This window comes from Acinonyx jubatus, chromosome B1 (assembly GCF_027475565.1).
Source record: "Acinonyx jubatus isolate Ajub_Pintada_27869175 chromosome B1, VMU_Ajub_asm_v1.0, whole genome shotgun sequence".
Classification (NCBI taxonomy): Eukaryota; Metazoa; Chordata; class Mammalia; order Carnivora; family Felidae; genus Acinonyx; species Acinonyx jubatus.
In genome coordinates this window covers 198,055,580-198,073,692 of record NC_069382.1, presented here as the reverse complement: position 1 = coordinate 198,073,692, position 18,113 = coordinate 198,055,580, and the positions used below count along the sequence as shown (strand labels likewise).

Sequence of the window (18,113 nt, the reverse complement as noted above, 5' to 3'; positions counted from 1 at the left end):
GCTAGAACATGACAAATGGTTTCCTGGGTTTGCTTGTGCAATTCTACATCTGCCAGCCATGTATGGGAGCAGTCATTTCTTGAGTGGCATCCAGGGTTTCTTTATCTGCATATGCAGTTAAGTAGAAATGCACATTTTAATTCCCACCCCCACGGACAAGACACAGCGTTCCGCCTCTTTCCCTGCACACCTCGAGTGTCTGGCAGATTTTTCCAATTTAGGGGATAGGGCCGCTCCTTTTTCTCTTTTCCAGTACGTATCGTGTCATGGTGTAAACAGGCCACAATTAAAAAAAAATACTCTCCTGTTCCTGGACATTGGGTTGTTTCAGTCTTCGGATGTGACAGACAATTCTGTGATCATGAACCCAGTGTGTGTATCACCCCGCACTCTTGTCAGCCTGGCGGCTGACATCCAGGAGACTAATTGCTTGCACGGAGGTCGTAAGGACTCGTAGTGTTGATACACAGCCACATCACTCTCCGCAGGAGGTTTGCCGGCTCAGCTCCCGCCAGCGAGATGTCAGAGTGCCTTTCTCCCAGCCTCGCCCACCGTATGTCAGCGAGCATCGGGGATGCGCCCCGTGATGGGGAAGGGCCACCTCTCCATCTAGTTTAATCTGCATTTCGCTTCTTACGGCTGACACAGAGCAGCACCCTTTTGTTCGGTTTGAGAGCCTATAGTTGTATTAATGGTTCTGTGACCTGTCCGTTTACACCTATTGTCCTTTTTGTAAATGTCCTTCGCTCAGAAGTCTTTTCTTAAGGGGCACCTGGGGGGCTCAGTGGGTTGGGCGTCCGACTTCGGTCAGATCGTGATCTCACCGTTCGTGGGTTCGAGCCCCACATCGGGCTCTGTGCCGACAGCTCGGGGCCTGGATTCCGCCTCGGATTCCGTCTCCCTCTCTGGCTGCCCCTCCCCTGCTCGTGCTTGAGGTAGCATTTAAGATACCTGATCTGACTGGTTTTGTGGTCCGGCGGGCAGTCGACGTGAAGGACATTCCAAAGCCATTTGGGGGAAGTTTTATTTGAGTCTCACCACTGTTTCCGAAATTCAGTATGGTGGATAGAAAAGCACCGGGAGAAGGACGTGAGCGCCAGTGTCGGGCAGATGGCGTCACTAGAGCCCAGACCCAGGCGCCCTCGGCTTGTGACCTCAGCCGGTCCTAACTTCGCGCCTTGGATGAGCTACTTGGCTTCTCTGTGCCTCGGTTTTCTCCTCTGTGAAATGGGAGGAGGGTCCTAGTGGCGCCTGCTCTCTGACCTGTGAGCATAAAATAGCACGTTAAGGTAGACACGTTCAGAACAGCGCCGAGCGCACAGTGAGCGCTTCTGTAAGTGTGAGCTGCCGTCTCCGCCGCCGTTTGTTCTCGCTGTTACCGCGGTGCTGCCGCTTCTAGGTCTCAGTAAACGTACGAGCCCCAGCTGGAAGCAGCGTGAAAATCAGGATGAGAGCGGGATGCGTTCGAGGCCGGAGCTAGGGGCGTCCACATCACGGCCTCCAACCCTCCTTCGCTCGGGACGGCAAGATGCCTCCCGCGTGCCCACAGGACATCCCCGAACCCGGCCTCCTCGCCTCCAGCCATCCGTGTTGTTCCCGCACGCCCAGTAAGGGCGCAGGGGCAAGGGCTGGGGGGGGGGGGGGCGCAGTCTCGCGAGGTCTTGGGGGCTCCTTGACGTTTAAACCATCGTGCCGGCCCACGTACGGCTGCTCGGATGTGGCTGGTTTCTCCCCCAGCCTCCGCGGTGGGCGTCCCTGCCTCCCGCCGCCCGGCCCGTCAGGAGGTGGCCGCGGTCACTGCTTTCTTGCCGTGGGCTCTTCCCGTGTGGGAACGTAATGTGTCCAGGTTATTTCTATCCTCCTTCTCTGATGAGTGAAAACTGCGGTGGTGTTAAAAATATATCCACCTTGTCTTCTTTGTCAAGGGGAGTGGCGGTTACTGTCTTCAGTAACCAGAATGGAGACACCTGGGCCTTCCGTCCTTCAGCCCTGCCAGACGGCCCCCCTCTGTGCTGGGTGTCTCGAGAAGCCACCTTTGGGCTCTGTTGGGTTTTCACCCTCGTACTCTGGTGTTCTGTTCTCAGTTCTGTTCTCCACGTCTTTCTTTTGGCTTAATTCTTTATAGTTTTGGACTTCTATGGACTTGGTTGAATGATGAACTTCTCGGAGTTCATACTTAGATAATAGATTCTTAGCCTTTTTCTAATATACGTGCATCCATTTAAAGTCCCTGCAGAGACTTTTAAAGTCTAGCTGCGTCCTGTACATTCTGATGTTTGTATTTTTATTGTCATTCAGTTCAAGATGCTTTCTAATGTCTGTCGTGATTTCTTTTTTGACCACTGATTTCTTCGGGAATACGTTGCTCAGTTTCCACGTGTTTGGATTTTTAAAAATAATCTATTTTCGTTTAGTTTCTAGCTGAATCTCGCTGTACTCGGAACTTCATATGATTTCACACTGCAGAGGTTTGCGGACTTGCGGTCAGTGTTGGGAAATGCCCTGAGTCTGTGCTGAGGGATGTGCATTTTGCGGTTGCTGGGTGCACAGGTCGACACGGGTTTTTCAGATCACGGTCATTAACTGTCATCTTCAGAACTTCTGATTCATTGGTCTTGTCCATATATATTGGTTTTGTGTATAGGATGAGATGTAAGGGTCAAAATCCATGTTCTTCCATGTGGATAGTCTGTCGTTTCAGTGCCGTTGATGACCTGAATTGCCTTGGTTGGAAATGTATTGACCGTGGGCATGCGGGCCCACCGCTGGGCTCCCGTCTGTTTCATTAGTCTGCTCGCATGTGGTCGTGCCAGTGCCACGTCGTCTTGATGGCTGCAACTTTACACACAGTCTGGGAATTAGCTAGTCTGTGTCTTCTAACTTTGTTCAATTTTTTTCTAAATGATTTAAAACTTTGAAACAATAATTTTCTGTGAAATAAGCCAATGCTGTCATCGTGGCTTTTTATTTCACATTGTCAAGTCCACAACTTTATGACTGAAGCAGATTTCCCCCCCCGAATCAAAGAACTTCTGTCACAAGAGGAACAGCCCTTATTTATCTGAGAGACGGCGTGTTAGAGTGACAGAGCGTGAGCGAAGGCTCTGAAATCTGGAATATATATATTCCCGGAAGGGCTTTCGCCCATCAGGATGTTCGAGGTCAGCAAACTCTTTCCCATTTATCTGCCAAGTGGAGGTGATAGTGATCAGAATTATCACAAAGACAGGCTGAAAAGTTACACAAATGCACACTTAGAACTGTAATCAACTGTTGGAATGTAAAGTGTCACCCCTTAGGGTTCCTCGTGTAGAAACTCTAAAACAACTCTCTGACGTGAACTGTGGTGTGAAACGGGCCGTGTCTTTGTTAATATAAACTGCTGTGTTGTTGTCCCAAACTTATTATCCAGGCTTTTGGTATTTTGAAGAGCGGCTTTAATGGCCCAGCTGACGTTCTCTGAGGCCGCTGTCAGGTGCGGAGAGCAGGAGGGCCGCGTGGGGTCTGCACCTGACCTGCCCCACGCCTCTTCAAGAATTGTGGCCAAGTTTGTTTCTCTTCCTCTGGTCTGCAACGTCCGTTACCAGCTGCTCAGGCCAAAACTAACTGACTCTGTGTGTGTGTGTGTGTGTGTGTGTGTGTGTGTGTGTGTGTACAGATGCTGAAAACATGAGCCATTTTGTAGGGGTCAGTCAGAAGACAACAGCCAATGTTCCCAGAAACGGAGTGGTCAGGTTTCCTTAAAAAATGTGCAGAGATTGTGTTTCTGGAGATGAGGGCTCGAGTTAAAAGCAAACAAAAATACCACAGAACATATAACAATTAGTTTCCTGAAGGGTTTGTGATTCTGAATTTGGATCTGGTTCTCTTAAATACCTATGGAACCTCTCGTGGAATGTGGCTCTTTAAAAAGAAACACATTAATACGAACTCTTCCTTTGCAGCTATCCGAGCAACGTGGGTGATAAACCCTTTCTTTATTACTTCTGAATTAACCGTGTGGGGGCAGTTTGGCAATGAATGGAGATCAGAGCAGAAAGATAGTTTCAAAAAAGAAATCGGAAGTAATCCAGCTGGCTGGTTGGTCAAAACCGTGGAAGGAGACCGGCTTATGCCCCCCACCCCCCATCTTTTCCACAGTGCCCTTCTCTGTACCTGGGCTGTAATTATGGTTGAGTCTGGGGGAAGGGAAATAATCCCATGTTGGCGGGATGCCAGGGATGACCCCGAGCCTGGCCCCAGGTGTGTCCGGGTCCCCTGTGGCCTGCTGGATGCCGTCTCTTTCCCAGGCATCGCCAGAGGCACTGCACTCTGCACAAGGAATTTAAGTTCGGTCGCGGGAGCGAGGAGAAGTCGGTCGAGAAGAAAAGAACATCCTTTATGTACAGAGTTCTAAGCCTGCAGATACATGGGTTGGGTTTGTTAGGAAAGGCTTCTCAGGAGACGTGAGGACACTACTTGGCATTGATGGTGAGGCCACCCCATCTGGCGATGTCAGTGCGCCGTCCCTTGGACCTTCGTGGGCAGAACGGGTCCAGCTGTGGAGCAGGAGAGAGGGGACACTGCGGTGAGTGGGAGAGAGTGTGAGGAGGTTACCCTCCTGTGGGTGGGGTCGGTGCCACAGATGTGGCTATTATCTGCACACTCCTTTTTCGTGTTTTAACTTTTTGTTCTCCAAGGATTTCAGAAATCTGTGCAGAGGCTTGGGGACAGGCTGTCATGAGAGTTTACTTACTTTATGTGACGGCCCACTTTCTTTCCCCCTGGATTCCATTCATTCATCTTTCTTTCCCTATAGAAAACGTCAAGTCCATTTTATTTCCTTCTTCCCTCCTTTTTTTTTTCTTTAATCAGATCTTCTTTAATTTTTTGAAAATGTTTATTTTTAAGCGAGAGAGAAAGCACATGAGCAGGGGAGGGGCAGAGAGAGAGAGGGAGACACAGAGTCTGAAGCAGGCTTCATGCTGTCGGCACAGAGCCCGATGCGGGGCTCAGCCCCGTGAACCGTGAGATCATGACCTGAGCCGGAGTCAGACGCTCAATGGACTGAGCCCCCCAGGCGCCTCCCAATCAAACTTTTTACGTTGCTGTTACGTGCTCGGCTTTGGGAAGACCCACATAAGCAAGATGCAGCCCCATGTGGGAAAGCGGGCCCAGCTGAGGGGAAGACACGGGCCGGTGGGCGCACGGGGTGCGAGAGCCGTGTGCACGTGAGGACGGGGGTGCTGCTCACACGCCAGACATGTGGCTCCGAGGACGAGCCCCATCCGGCCGGGAGGAGAAGCACAGCTCCCCCCACACAGGTCGGATGGCCGCCCGGGAGGCCGGGAGGGACATCGGAGCCGCGTCACGGTGCCGTGGGCCCTCCCGCCTCGGACGGAGCAAGAGTGAGAAGGGACGGTTGCTTCTTGCATAAACGCTTTGCCAGAGGGGGCTTCCTGCAGGTTGTGTTCTGCGGTGTGAAACGAACTTGGGAGCTTCCGGCCGGTTGGCACGGTTGTCCTGTGGTGCGTCCTCTGGGGCGGGCCACCGGGATGGGGACGGGAGCCCACGTGTGCCGCTTGCCTGCTCTGGCAGAAGCACGGCTGGGCACCTCACGTTCTGTGGTCCTGCCTCCCATGGTGGCCCAGAGGCCTTGTGTCCTGCATGTCCCGGGCGAGGACACTCCGCCTCTCGTATGCAGAAGGCAGTAGGGTTGGGGTCGAAACCCCGTTTCCGCCTGGCCCCAGGGCCCCGGAGATCCCGCTGCGTTGTACTCTTTCCCTTGAAAAAAGACAGAATCTTGTTCTTGGATCGAATAAAAATTTGCCTTGTCGACTACAGATCTGATAAAGCCGCAGGGGAGGTGTGGGGACAGAGGCCTGGCGCAGGGCAGCAGGAGCGGAGTCAGCACGGACAGAGACTGGGGTGTCCGGAAGGCCTGGGTCGATTCATGTCACTTCGGTGATGTTTTCACAGCTCAGAACCGACAAGGAAAAAAAAAAAATGTGGCAGCAAGTTCTCTGGGCTTTTCTTTCTTCTTCCTTTTTCCTACTTTAGCCCCAAATGTGTACCTTGCTTGATAGTTTTCTCATAAAACGGCTGAGCAGGAAGATGGCTGGCCGCGGTGTCCTGGGCTCCTGTGGGTTCCTGGCGCTCATCCCGGCGTCAGTGCAAGGCGGCGAGTTTGGGCATGTGTGCTGAGATCCCGTTGCAAAACCCCTACCAGGATATCTGGGGCTTTGGCACTTCAGTTCTGCCCCGAAGGTGCTTGGGTCGGACTCAAACTGCAGTTGAGTTCCAAAAGGAACAAGACGTTTTGAAGGAACCGCCGGCTAACTTCTGCCTTACCAGAATGCACGGGCCGCCGCCCCGGATCCCGGTCTGTCCTGTTCGCTGCACATCCCCGGTGACCACAACCACGTCCAGCTCACTGCTGGAGCTCAGTGGTGACGGAGGGGACGGCGGGTGACCGTGGGGGCGCTGTGAGCACTGGCGGGGCTGAGGATCACCACTCCCGTCTGTCGAGGGCGGGAACCCCTCTGAGCTGCCGGCGTCAATGGTGAGGACGCTCCCCATGGTGACGGTGACGATGACCGGAGCAGCACCGCGTGCCGGGTGCCGGCTCAGGCGTTTTGCGGAGCGGGTCTCGTTTTCTCTTAATTTAATCACAGCCGTGTACATGGCGGGACAGGCCACCCTGACCCTCCTTCCTGTGCCGGTGAGGAAACGGAGGCTCAGCGAGGTCGGGGCCTCGAGCTGGTAGCTGAGGTTCTCGCTTCATATTTCGCTGGGAAGACGGAGCCGGCCAGACAGGAGCGTCCCCAGACTCCTGCCACCAGATACGACAGCCTCTCTGTGTCCCCCTGCCTTCTCCGGACCCCGCCTTCCTGCCGCCTCTGGAAGACCCTCTTCTGCTCGCCTCCTCCCCGGGAGCCCCTCGGTCACTCCCCGCCCCCAGCAGAGGGGCTTTCTCTCCTCCTCCGTGCTCCGGGGAGCCGCACCCTCCCGCCTCGCCCCCGCTTCCCTGGCCGCTCCAGCTCATTCTTGCACGAGCCTCGCCCCTGTGGCTCAGCCCCCAAGTGCTGACCGGCTCTGGTCCTCCTCCTGGACCTGCGTCCTGCTCTGTCTGCCCTCCCTCTGGCGACTCACCCCCCACCCCCGGGCTCTTCTCCCCTGACTGCCTAGTTCACTTCCAGCTCTGTCTGGAAGCTCGCCTTTGCTTCCACTCACCCGCCTCGCATCTCCCCCACCCGCTGCTGCTCTCTGCCTCCCCCGTCGTCGTCGGAGTATATGGCAGCACCCAGCCGCCTTGGAGTGGGCGCCTCCCTCCTGCCCCACCCACCGGCAGGGCCTGCTGGTTCTCCAGAATCTTCCAGAGGCCACTGTTCAGCTCCTTCCTGCCATCGCCCCAGCCTGCACTGCCCCCTTGTGTCCCCTGAGCCACCGCACGAGGGCCCGACTCCTTTCCTTCTACTTGTCCGTGTTCCTCCCTCCGCAGCACGCATGCGGTCTAGCACTTCTGCTGGGGCATGCTTCCTGTTTCAGGCACCGCCTCCGGCCATTTCAGTCTCACAGGTGGGACCGTCGCGTGTCTGCGTGGCAGGTGGAAACACTGAAGCACAGAATAGGTCACCGCTTTGCCCAAGATGAAGGGCAGGATGAAAACCCAGGCAGTTGGGCTCTGAGGCCCACACTCTCGGCCCCTGTGCTGTACCGCTTCTCAAAGTCAATCCCGTCACCCCTGGGCTTCTCACTGCACAAACCCAGCCCCCCTCGCTGGCCTGAGCGTGCTTTGTGACCCTTGGTGGCCTCTCCCCCGTCTCTGCCACACAGTACTAGGTGCTGTCCTTAAACACTTCCCATCCGCCACAGGGCCTTTGCACCCGTTGGTCCCTCTGCCTGGGCGCCTTTTCTGCCAGTTCCTCACGTGGCCACATCCTTCTGGCCATTCGACTCCCGGCTTATGTGTCACCCCAGTGAGGCCTCCGGATCTTACAGATCAGCCACTCCCCTTTTGTTAAACATCACCTTCCAGTCTTTGGGCCCTTCTGCTGTCTTACTTTCCCTTCGTGTTTGGGGGGTACCCATTGTTCACCGTGATCTCTGGATAATCCGGGACTGGAAGGCCCGTGAACGCAGGGCATGGCCTGTGTCAGTCCAGGATCGGAGACACGTCTGGTGGGCGAGTGAGTGAACAGATGGCATCTTAGAACTTAAAGCCACGTGCTTTCGCGCCCACGGATTTTCCTCCCACGCCATGTGTCCCTGCCTTTGCGAGAGCTCAGACGTGTCTACACCTCTTACAGGTGATCCGAGAGGTCTACAGTGGCTGCAGCGGCCCAGCGGATTCAGAGGGGCCTCCGCCATCAAGCTCCCCAGTGCACAAGACGGAGCTGGAGAAGGTAAGGGCGTGTTTCTTCCCGGGAGTGGTACTCTTGCAGTCGATGTAGGCCTCCCTCAAAGTCTTGGTGACATTCTCTGAGGATTCGAGCACTTAAAGTTGGGAGAAAAAATGCAATTCAGCTGCTTATGCCTCAAGTGCCTACTCTGTACAAAGCCTGAGTTAGTCACTTCGTAGACTGCATGGTTGGTTTGAGGTTCCCAGCGACAGACACAGAAACAGGGCTAAAGGTGTTAATGGATTGGAGGTGCTCAAAGTCGTGGCTGTTATGTGGCTGTTCTGCGTGCCGCTCTGTCTGTGTGTGTCTGGGATCCAGCAGGCGCTACACAAGTGCGCCTTCCCGAAGACCCGGGATACGATCATTCCCTGCAGACCAGGGTACGTTCCCTCTCTGCTCCGCGTGCATTTCACCTGTGGGAAGACGCAGTGAGCGCCCCGCACAGGGGCTGGAGGGTTGGCCTTTCTTGCCAGAAACATGTAAGCCCATCACTGTGGCGCACACGCCCAGCCCCCTCTGGCCGTGCTTCCTGTGTCTGTACACGTGGAGATATTCTGTGGGTAGCCTGGGTCCCAGGAAGCTTCTGAGTCCCCCCTGTCAGGCCCCCACAGCCAGGGAATGGATCCTTCTTTGTCTCTTCTCGTTTTAGTCTGGATTCTGCAGGAAGCAGAACTGATAAGGTGTGTGTGTTATCAACATATAAAATTTAAATATAAGATGTTTTATATAAGATTATGTGTGTGTGTGCACAGATATACACACACAAGTACACACTCATTTATATGTGAGGAGACGTGTTATGAGGAATTGGCTTATGTGATCACGGAGGCTGACAAGTCCAAAATGTACGGTGTAGGTCTGCGGGCTGGAGGTGAAGTCTGCGGGCAGTCTTCTGGAGAGTCCTCCCTTGCTGGGGAAGGCTGGTCTTTCTGCGCAGTGCAGACCTTCACCTGATTGGGTGAGGCCCACCCACACCGTAGTGGGGCAGTCTGCTTACTCACAGACCACTGATTTCAATGTTAAGTCTCATCCACCCCACCCACCGCCTCCAAGTTGACACGTAAAATTAACCTCACAGGCCTCACTCACCCAGACATTGGGACACGGCGGGCCTGTTTGTTTTTCTCCTGATAGCAAAACTAACGCCTGTTCGCTGTAGAGACTCAGAAAGGCCAAGAAATAGAAACGGGACGAAGGAAGTCACTCGTGAGGCCACCGCATGGAGGAGGAAGCTCCCCGTAGCAGTGCGTAGGTTTAGCTGGCTTGGATGGTCTGATGCATAGCATGGCTTATGCCGCTTTTCCTCCATTACGTGTGTGTTATGAGCAACGTTCCCAGTTTAGAAACCTTGTAAGGGGCAGCAAACGCGTCTGCATGTTCAGCACGTGTCTCGTACCAAAGACCCGTGCCTCTGCTGCTGTTCGGATCGGTCCCCCGCCCCAGGCCCGTCTCCCTCTTCAGACAGATCCAAACGGCACGGCACTGGAGTCTCTCCCACAAGTCTTTGCTGCGTCTCTGTTACCTGAGATTAGACTCCCAGGAGCTGGCCTACGAGACCAAGCGGTGGAAATCTTTTCTGAGATTTCGCTTCCTGTTGCTAAGCACGCTGCTTTCCAGACAGGCTGCTCTGGGGCCCATTCGCTATGGGCTGCACGTCAGGGCCCCCCATTCACCATCCCTTGGCCAGTCTCCTTCTCCCTGGTCTCCAAGGCTGTCCTGTTAGTGCCTGGCCAGGCCTGCCAACCCGGAGCCCAGGGGTGCTTCCTGGCCCGAGACTGGAGCAGTGCCGGCTCGCAGCCATTCTGTCCCTTGGCACTCGACATACGACCGGTTCCCACTAAATGACGCAGTTCCCTCACTGTGGCTCTCCCGGGCCCCGCCGCGGGAGTGCAGACGCCTGTCTGCCGTCCTCGGGCAGCACCGCCCAGACCCCGCGTTGGCAGCTGATGGTGCGTGGGCCCCGGTATCATCCAGATCTTTTCTCTGTCTCTGGCCGAGGCTCTGTGGGGCTGGGCTGTGGGGCTGGACCCGAGGTCCACTTCCTCCACCATGATGCCACGGGTCTCTGGCCAGGATGGAGATTCCAGCTCTAAACACTACCCCTTCTTCAGATGCTGCTCAGGGTCCTGAGGACGCTCCCTACATCAGATGCCGGACGCAAACGATTGCGCGGATGTGCGTGTGCCCTTGGGCGCTTTTGACAGTGGCTGGGCTCTGTGTGTCCTCGGAGTGTTCGTTACGAGCAGATCTTTGACCTTCCCCTGTAATTGGCAGACGACAGGAAGAAAGGAGATGGGTGGTGGGCTGTTTATTTCTGGGAGGATCGTGTGGCTCGGTGAGGCTTGGTGAGGGGAATGTCCTTTTGCAATCTGAATGTTTTTCAAAATTGCTTGCAAGAATGACGTGGGTGAGGGGCGGTATAGAGCGCGTGTAAGCACGGCCACCTTGGCGAGTTCTTCCCCCTTCCCCGCCGTCTGGGAGCTGTAGCAGCGAGCCAGCCAGCGGTGCGCCCCGTGCTCGAGCCCCGGCTCCTTCTGGGCTGTCGCGAACTTGGCCCGCGCTTCCTCCCACTGCGGAGAGGGCTTTTGACTGACCCGGGATGTGTCACTCGGCCAGCGTGAACCACCGGGAGCATAACTTGGTCCTTTGTGCCCTCACAGAAACTGTCTTCTGAGAGGCCGAGCTCCGACGGGGAGGGCGCTACCGAAAACGGAATCACCGTGTGTAATGGAAAAGAACAAGGTGAGTTCTGCTCGTGCCGAAAACACGTAAACCACAAAGCAAAAATCAAAGTGAGAAACAAAATTTAAGAAACTAATCGGCTTTGTGAACTCTGAGACCATCTGCTCGGTGGCTCGGTCGTGTGTGTCATCGTCCAGAAGTGCACGGAAACCCCCTGGGACGATGCGAGCCCATGTGTTCGCCTGCTGTCCTGCTGAGCCCTGGCCTCGGTTTTTCCCCATCGTCCTCCGGGTGCCCTGCGCATATTTAAACCTTCGGGCTCTCAGACCTGATGTATCGCCAAGAGGAATTTGCAGTGGGGAGACCTGAGTGTCCGTAAGAGTGGGTGGGCAGTGTGGCCGGCAGCCCGTGGCCCGCTCCACGTCACCTGCACGTAGCCCAAGAGCCCAAGCAAGCCCTCCTGCTGCGTGAGGGCCCTTCCCAGCGTCCCCTGTGCGGGACGCCAAGGCCAGGCTCACAGACTTCTGGTCATTTGAAATCAGAGGTTCCGAAAACGTCTTTTATTCGCCTTCACGTAAAAACCACTAAGCCGTGGTTCAATACACACGACATAAAATTGACCACGTCGACCATTTTGCGTCCACTTCGGCCGTGTTAAGGACGCTCACGGACTTGTGCCGCCGCCCACCATCCCCGTCCAGGGCTCTTTTCGTCTCGTGAGACTGGCGCTCTGTCCCCAGGAAGCAGTGGCTCCCCTGCCCTCCTTGAGCCCCCGTGCCCACCGTTTTCCCTTCTGTCTCTGTGAGCCTGACAGCTCGAGGAAACGCACAAGAGTGCAGCCGTACGGTACTGTCCCTTCGTGACCGGCTTGTTTCACTCACCACGATGTCCTTAGGGTCCGTCTACATGGGAGCAGGTGTCAAGATGTCCTTCCTTTTAAGGCTGGCTGCCATCCCGTTGTCTGGACGGACCATGCTGGGTTTATCCGTTCCTCCATCAGCAGACATTTGGGCTCCTGCGCGTTTTGGCCGTCGTGAATGGAGCTGCTGTGAACGTGGGCGTATGGAGTTTGAATTCTCTTTTTCTAAGTCAGCTTCACAAGGCGTAACTTTGTGCAGTAAAATCCACGCTTTTTGGCACATAGTTCTTTGAGCTGAGACAAACACGGGCCTCTAACCATCACCGCAGGCGAGACGTGGAACGTTTCTGTTACCCCGAAACGCTCCCTCGTGCCCCCGGCAGCCACTGGCGTGTATTGTGTCCTCTCCAGAAGGCCCGGCGAGCGGAATCAGGCGGTACGTGGCCTTTGGGTCTGGCCTCTCTGTCTAGCTCAGCGCCCTGCAGATGCGCCCACACTGTAGCACGCCCCACAGTCTGCTCCTCTGTGTGGCCGAGCCGCATGTCGGCGTGTGTGGACCACGGCTTGGGTATCCCCCACCGCCTGGACAGCTGGGGGTTTCCAGGTTTGAGCGCAGTGAGCAAAGCTGTCCTAGACATTCGCAACAGGTTTTCGTTTCTGTTGGATAAAAATCTAGGGGCGTGGCTTGTCAGTCGTGTCCATTCTCACCACCTTGCCACTGTCGTTTTGTTTTGTTCTATACATTTCGGCCCTTTCTGTGGGTGTGTGGAGCTACGTAGTTGTGGCTTGAACTTGCACTTCCCTGAAGACTAGCCATGTTAATTGAGCATTTTTAACGTGCTCATTTGCCCGCCACATCTCACCCGAAGAAACGTCTGCCCGGATCTTTTGCCTGTATTTGTATTGGGTTTTTGTTCATATTATTGACTCTAGAGAGTTCTTTAATGTTTTGAATATAAGTTCTTTATCAGTGTGTTTTGCGTGTAGTCTCTCCCAGCCTGTGGCTTGTGTCCTTCCCGGGGTGTGTGGCCTGAGAGGAGGCTGGGATTTGTGGGTCGTGGGGACGTTTCCCCTGTGCAAAGCCAACAGCCCGTGTGCTTGCAGCCCCATGACCTTGGCCTCCCAGGGGAGCGGTCCGCCCACCCAGCTCAAATGCACTGTGCCGAGCAGGCGTCTCCCAGCTCGGAAAGGAAGTCCCCTTAAGCCAAATAGCAATCCAGGCACTAAGAATGTTAAAACCCAAGTAAGCTGGCCTACTGCGATACTAGAAGCTTCACGCCGGAAGGTCACGATCTCTGCCTTTGCCCCTGCGATTCCCTAGCTCGGTCGTGTCTGGGTGTAATTTTAGTCTTCTCCGTCGGAAGTTACTCAGTGGAAGGTATCATCTGCGTCTTCCGTGGGCACATTATGTGTAATCAAAGCCCGAAAAGCAGTCTTTACACTTTGCCCCAAAACAGAATAACATACAATCTCCGGTCCCTGCTCGGATGTTGAGGCACGGCACACGTTGTTGGTCTCTGTCCTTGTTTGCCATTTCCTCTCCCGGGTCCCTGCTGGAAATTAGGTTCACAGAATGATACGAATGTCTGTATATACGTGTTAGAGAATATACGTGTGTGTGTGTGTGTGTGTGTGTGTGTGTGTGTGTGTGTGTGGAGAGAGAGAGAGGGAGAGAATATATCTGTACCTAAGCACCCACCTTCTCACTCATGACCGATTTGCAGTCGAGAGATTTCAACACAGCTCCCCATATCCCTAGCCATCTTGTGACTCAGGTTCTCCACTGGCCGTAGGGATGTGTCTGGGCTGATGATATTTATGGCTTTCAAAATGCTGGGAGTTGGCTTTGCTTCGGTGGTCTGTCCCTCACTGCCTGCCAAGCACTGACGGCGTGTGACGTTTGGACCCTGCGGCTTTCCTGGTCTCTGAATTTATTGGAGAGTTCTGAGTCTTGGAGGTGTCTTCATAATTCCATTACGTGTGTCAAATCCTGCCTTCTGTGTAGCGAGCAGCATCAACACATTCTCACGTCCCTACATACTTTGGCTCTTCCTTCCAGGGAGTCCTTTCTGCTTTTGTAAAAAATTAATCAGTGGTCCTTCAGGGAATTAGAAGCATCGGGTCTTTTCTTGTTGGTCAGGTACTTCCCCAGCAGGAGAAAATGCTGGTAGAATCAGAAGTAAATGTAACGTCTTCGCTTTGAGCCACAAGGAAGAACTCCGTGTGCTCCCCAAGCTCTGCGGAAGGGGGTGTTCAGGGCACGCTGGGAGCGCCTTCCTTTCAAAGCTTAGTTTGAACGGGACTGCGGTCAGAGGTGGTCTTGAGGCTCTTCTGAAACGCTTTGGTGTGGCCACACGGAAAGCACAATGACAGAGTCGTCCCGACCGCGGACGCCCACATCTGGGGGTAGCTGGGGGGATGGGGTGGGAATGTGCCAGTCCACCAAGATGGCAACAGGTTCTTGGTGTGTTATTTGAAGAGAGGAGGGGCGGGCGCTGGGAGAGCGTAGGGGAGGCGGGGTGCTTGTCCTGTGCTCCATCCATGGGCCTGTGTCACACCAGGGCTTCACGAGGTACCACAGCCTGGAGGCTGAAAGCACGGACGTTCATTTCTCATGGTCCGCAGGCGGGAGCCCTACCTGGAGGTGCCATCAGAGCTGTCTGCTGGTGAGGGCCTCTTCCTGGCTTGCCGATGGCCACCTCCCGCTGTGTCCTCACGTGGCCTTTCTTCCGTGTTCAGTCTCTTATTAAGAAGGGCACTGATGCTGCGGGATCAGGGCCCCACCCTTATGATCCTGTAACCCCATCACCAAATACAGCTGCACTGGGCTTGGAGCTTCAATGCAGGGGTTCTGGGGGGCACCTACTTTCAGTCTGGAACAAAGGCTGTGTTTACCCAGAAGTTTGGCTTGGCTTCTTGTCTTTCAACCGTCGTTTCTTTCTAGAGAGGCAATAACGGTAAACACAAAGTGACTCGAACTCGGGATGGTGCAGAGTCTGCCGGGCCAGGGAGTGCGAGAGCAGGCCGGGTAGGACCGGGATGTGGGCCTGTGCCTGGTGTCCCCAGGGCCAGGTGGGATGTGAGCCTGCCCCTAGTGTCCCGTGGGTCAGGTGGGACGTGGGCCCACGCCTAGTGTCCCCAGGGCCAGGTGGGACGTGGGCCTGTGCCTGGTGTCTCACGGATGGCAGATTGGGACTGGAGGAGAGAGAAGCACCCCACCCCCCCGCCCACCCCCATCGAGAGAGCAATCGTGTCAGTCTGTGTTACAGGGGCCTTTAGGAATGAGGCCTAGGGTTGTAATCCCTCACGCCCCAGTCCCCTGTCTCTGAAATTATTCTGTGTGTGTTTAAGGTATGTTCCTTTGGGCCCAGGATGAGCAGGAGGGGAGAGAGGTCCTCACTTTCATTACATTGTCAAAAGACCCCTTGTGGGTTATAGATGGGGAGGCTCGAGTCACCCTGGACACGGCGACACCAGGAGGGCGATGGGGAGCCCCTCTCCCGGCCCACTGCCCTCCGTCGTGAAGCCACACTTGCCCCTCCCGGAGGCTCATTGTCCTGTGTGGTTCTGGCAAAGGTGCCTTTTCCCCTTGGGTCCAGTACCAGGCACGCAGTGGCTGTCAGGTGAGGGGGGTGAGTGACATCTCCTTCGCACAGTTGCCATGGGAGGAAAGGTCTTCCTTGGCCCCCGGTTCCGGGTGCGCTTTCTCACGCACCTTCCGATCTCTGCGAGATCCCAGACGGGGGTCCCGAGTTGCCAGACGTTTCTGTTTCCCAAGGGGAGCCAGAAGTCATTTTGGTGCACAGCGTCTGCGTGTTTGGTACATTCAGTGCGACTTCGTAACTTCATGCCGTGCAGGCCAAAGCAGAGCGTAAGGGGCTCAGAAGGAAGCTGTCGTCCTGGGCGTTCTGGGGAGGGTGAGGGGCTGGTGGAGGGCTCCTGGGACTGGGGAGGACCCGCGTCCCCCTGTCCCTCCGTCAGCCCCTCCCCAGGCCGCTCTGCTTCTTTCCATCCCTCCCTCCAGCCTCACAGCCTCCGTGTTCCTGACGCTCCCGCTGCCCAGAAGGCTCTCGCTTGGTCCGGCTGGCTGCTTCCTCGTCTCCCAGCTGGCGGTTCAAAATGGCCCCTCCAGGCGGCTTGCCCACCGCCTGGGGCCTGTCCACGTCACCCCAGTGTAGACCGTGCGGGCCCGGCTGCCATCAGGCCTCCTCTGTGTGTGACTGCATGTGTGCGTGTGTACACGTGCTTGCACACCCGTGTGCATCGTCTCTAGCACATACACTCCTTCTGAACACCTGTTTGCTGTATTCTTTTGTGTCCACGCCAGCAGTCGGCTCATAGCAGGTGCTCAATGAGTACAAATTGAGGAAAATAAAATGGACTGCGATTTATGCTCTGTCCCTGATTTTTTCCGTTAAAGTCTACAACTGACACTCTCTCTCTCATTTCCATCGTCACTCTTAACAGTTAAGAGGAAGAAAAGTTCCAAATCAGAGACCAAGGGAACCGTGTCTAAAGTCACTGGGAAGAAGATCACCAAGATCATCGGCTTGGGGAAGAAAAAGCCCTCGACGGATGAGCAGACTTCGTCCGCGGAGGAGGACGTCCCCACGTGCGGTAAGCCGGGGTTCCCCGGCCGGGAGTGGCGCTCACCCCACTTGTGTCCTTCTTTCCTGGAGTTGCCTCTGCATCGCGCGGGCTTTTCCCAGTCGGGCTTGTGATCATCTGAATGGTGGAAAAGGCGCTACATTTCTGCCGCTTATTAATAAAAGATCGTGCCGGGGTTTGAGACGATCTCCGAGGTTCTTTCAAGATAAAAAACAAATTCCTGCTGTGATCCCGTGAAATTCTCCCAGAGTCCTTTTAAGCATTTCTGAGCTGGGGCACACGTGCCTTGGCGAGCGAAGGAGGGAGCGTGGGGCTCGGTGCGGCGTGCGTGGGGTTACCGCTGGCGTTCCCCCCGGGCTACAGCGGTAGAACGAGCATCCTGGCGGTGCTGTCGCTCAGCCTGTCACCTCAAGTCCCTTCTGAGGGGCTGCCCTGTCCAGGAAGGGGTGGGCACCCGCAAAGCGGCCCCGGCCCTCCCGTGTGAACAAGGAGTCACGGGAGGAGGCGTGCAGTGCGGCCTGGTGACAGAGGAGGGAAGCCGGCACAGCGGGAGAGTGTCACAGGGACCCTGGCCAGGTGGGGGCCCAGTAGGGCAGCCTCTGGGGAGAAGTGGAGGGTGAGGTTGGACAGGTGTCCTGTTTCCTTGGCCACCGGACGGCGGGGCTTTGGCCTCTATTGGGAACCGAGGGTAGGCTGTGGGTGCTCGTAGACCCGCGGCACAGCCAGTGTTCTGTCCCTGCAGGTGTCTGGTCCCCTCCCTTTGCAGACTCACCCTGTTCACCCCTCTCTCCGCGAGCATCCATCTGCCCGGGGTATCGGGCTTTCCTGGGAAGTAATGCCGCGCCACGTGCCCGAGTTGGCCATACAGACAAGGGGAAATTAATTCAGCAGCTGTCACATGCCGGGGCGCGAGCCGTGTGCCAGGAGAACGCTAGGGAGAGGTAGCACTGTGGCGGAGGGGCAGGCTGCAGAGCGCTGGACGCAGGCGCGTGCCGTACCCCGAGGGCGGGTCACGGGGAGTCCCGGCTCCCTTCTGGCCTTGACGGTCGGGGTTCGAGGAAGCCGCACGCATGAGACTTCCGCAGGCCCTGCAGAGACCTGTCCTTCGTCAGGCCGGGGCAACCCTGGGTGGTGGCGCACGTGCCGTGGAAGCCGGCTGGGGAGTCCTCTCAGGGAGGTCCCGTTAAGCTGCCATGTCTGGATTGTCGGGGAGCGCCCTGGTAGCGGAAGGAGGCCGAGGGTCTAGGAGCCCGTGCATTCAGGTCCCTGAGCTTGGCAAATGGCAGTGGGGTCATAGGGGCGGGCTGACTGAGGCTCTGTCCACTGCCCTACGTGAAGGAGGGGGCATCACCTTGTTGAAGTTACAGCAGGGGTGGGGGCAGGGCTCTAGCACAGAGGGGTGACGCCAGGATGCTGTTTCCCTTTTGCCTCTGACTTTCTTGGTGCGGCAAGAGTCTCTGGGTGGTGTGGGACTGTCCCTCCTTTCGCACTGGCCCTGGAGGGGAGTTAGGGATTAGAAATGCAAGGAGGGAGCCATCCAAAAAAGGAAAGAGAAATTCTGTCACGAAAAGCAAACATTGACG

General features: G+C 55.9%; 1 protein-coding gene across 7 annotated transcripts in view; it reads left to right on the top strand.

The window, feature by feature from the left end:
- AFAP1 (actin filament associated protein 1) overlaps window positions 1-18,113 on the top strand; it is a 146,727-nt gene that overhangs the window by 91,789 nt on the left and 36,825 nt on the right. For all 7 annotated transcript variants that reach the window (XM_027074428.2, XM_027074270.2, XM_027074369.2 and 4 more), the window contains 3 exons: window positions 8,289-8,384; window positions 11,042-11,123; window positions 16,390-16,539. In XM_027074428.2, coding sequence (XP_026930229.1) covers window positions 8,289-8,384; window positions 11,042-11,123; window positions 16,390-16,539 — 328 coding nt within the window. The remainder of the gene's footprint in view (window positions 1-8,288; window positions 8,385-11,041; window positions 11,124-16,389; window positions 16,540-18,113) is intronic.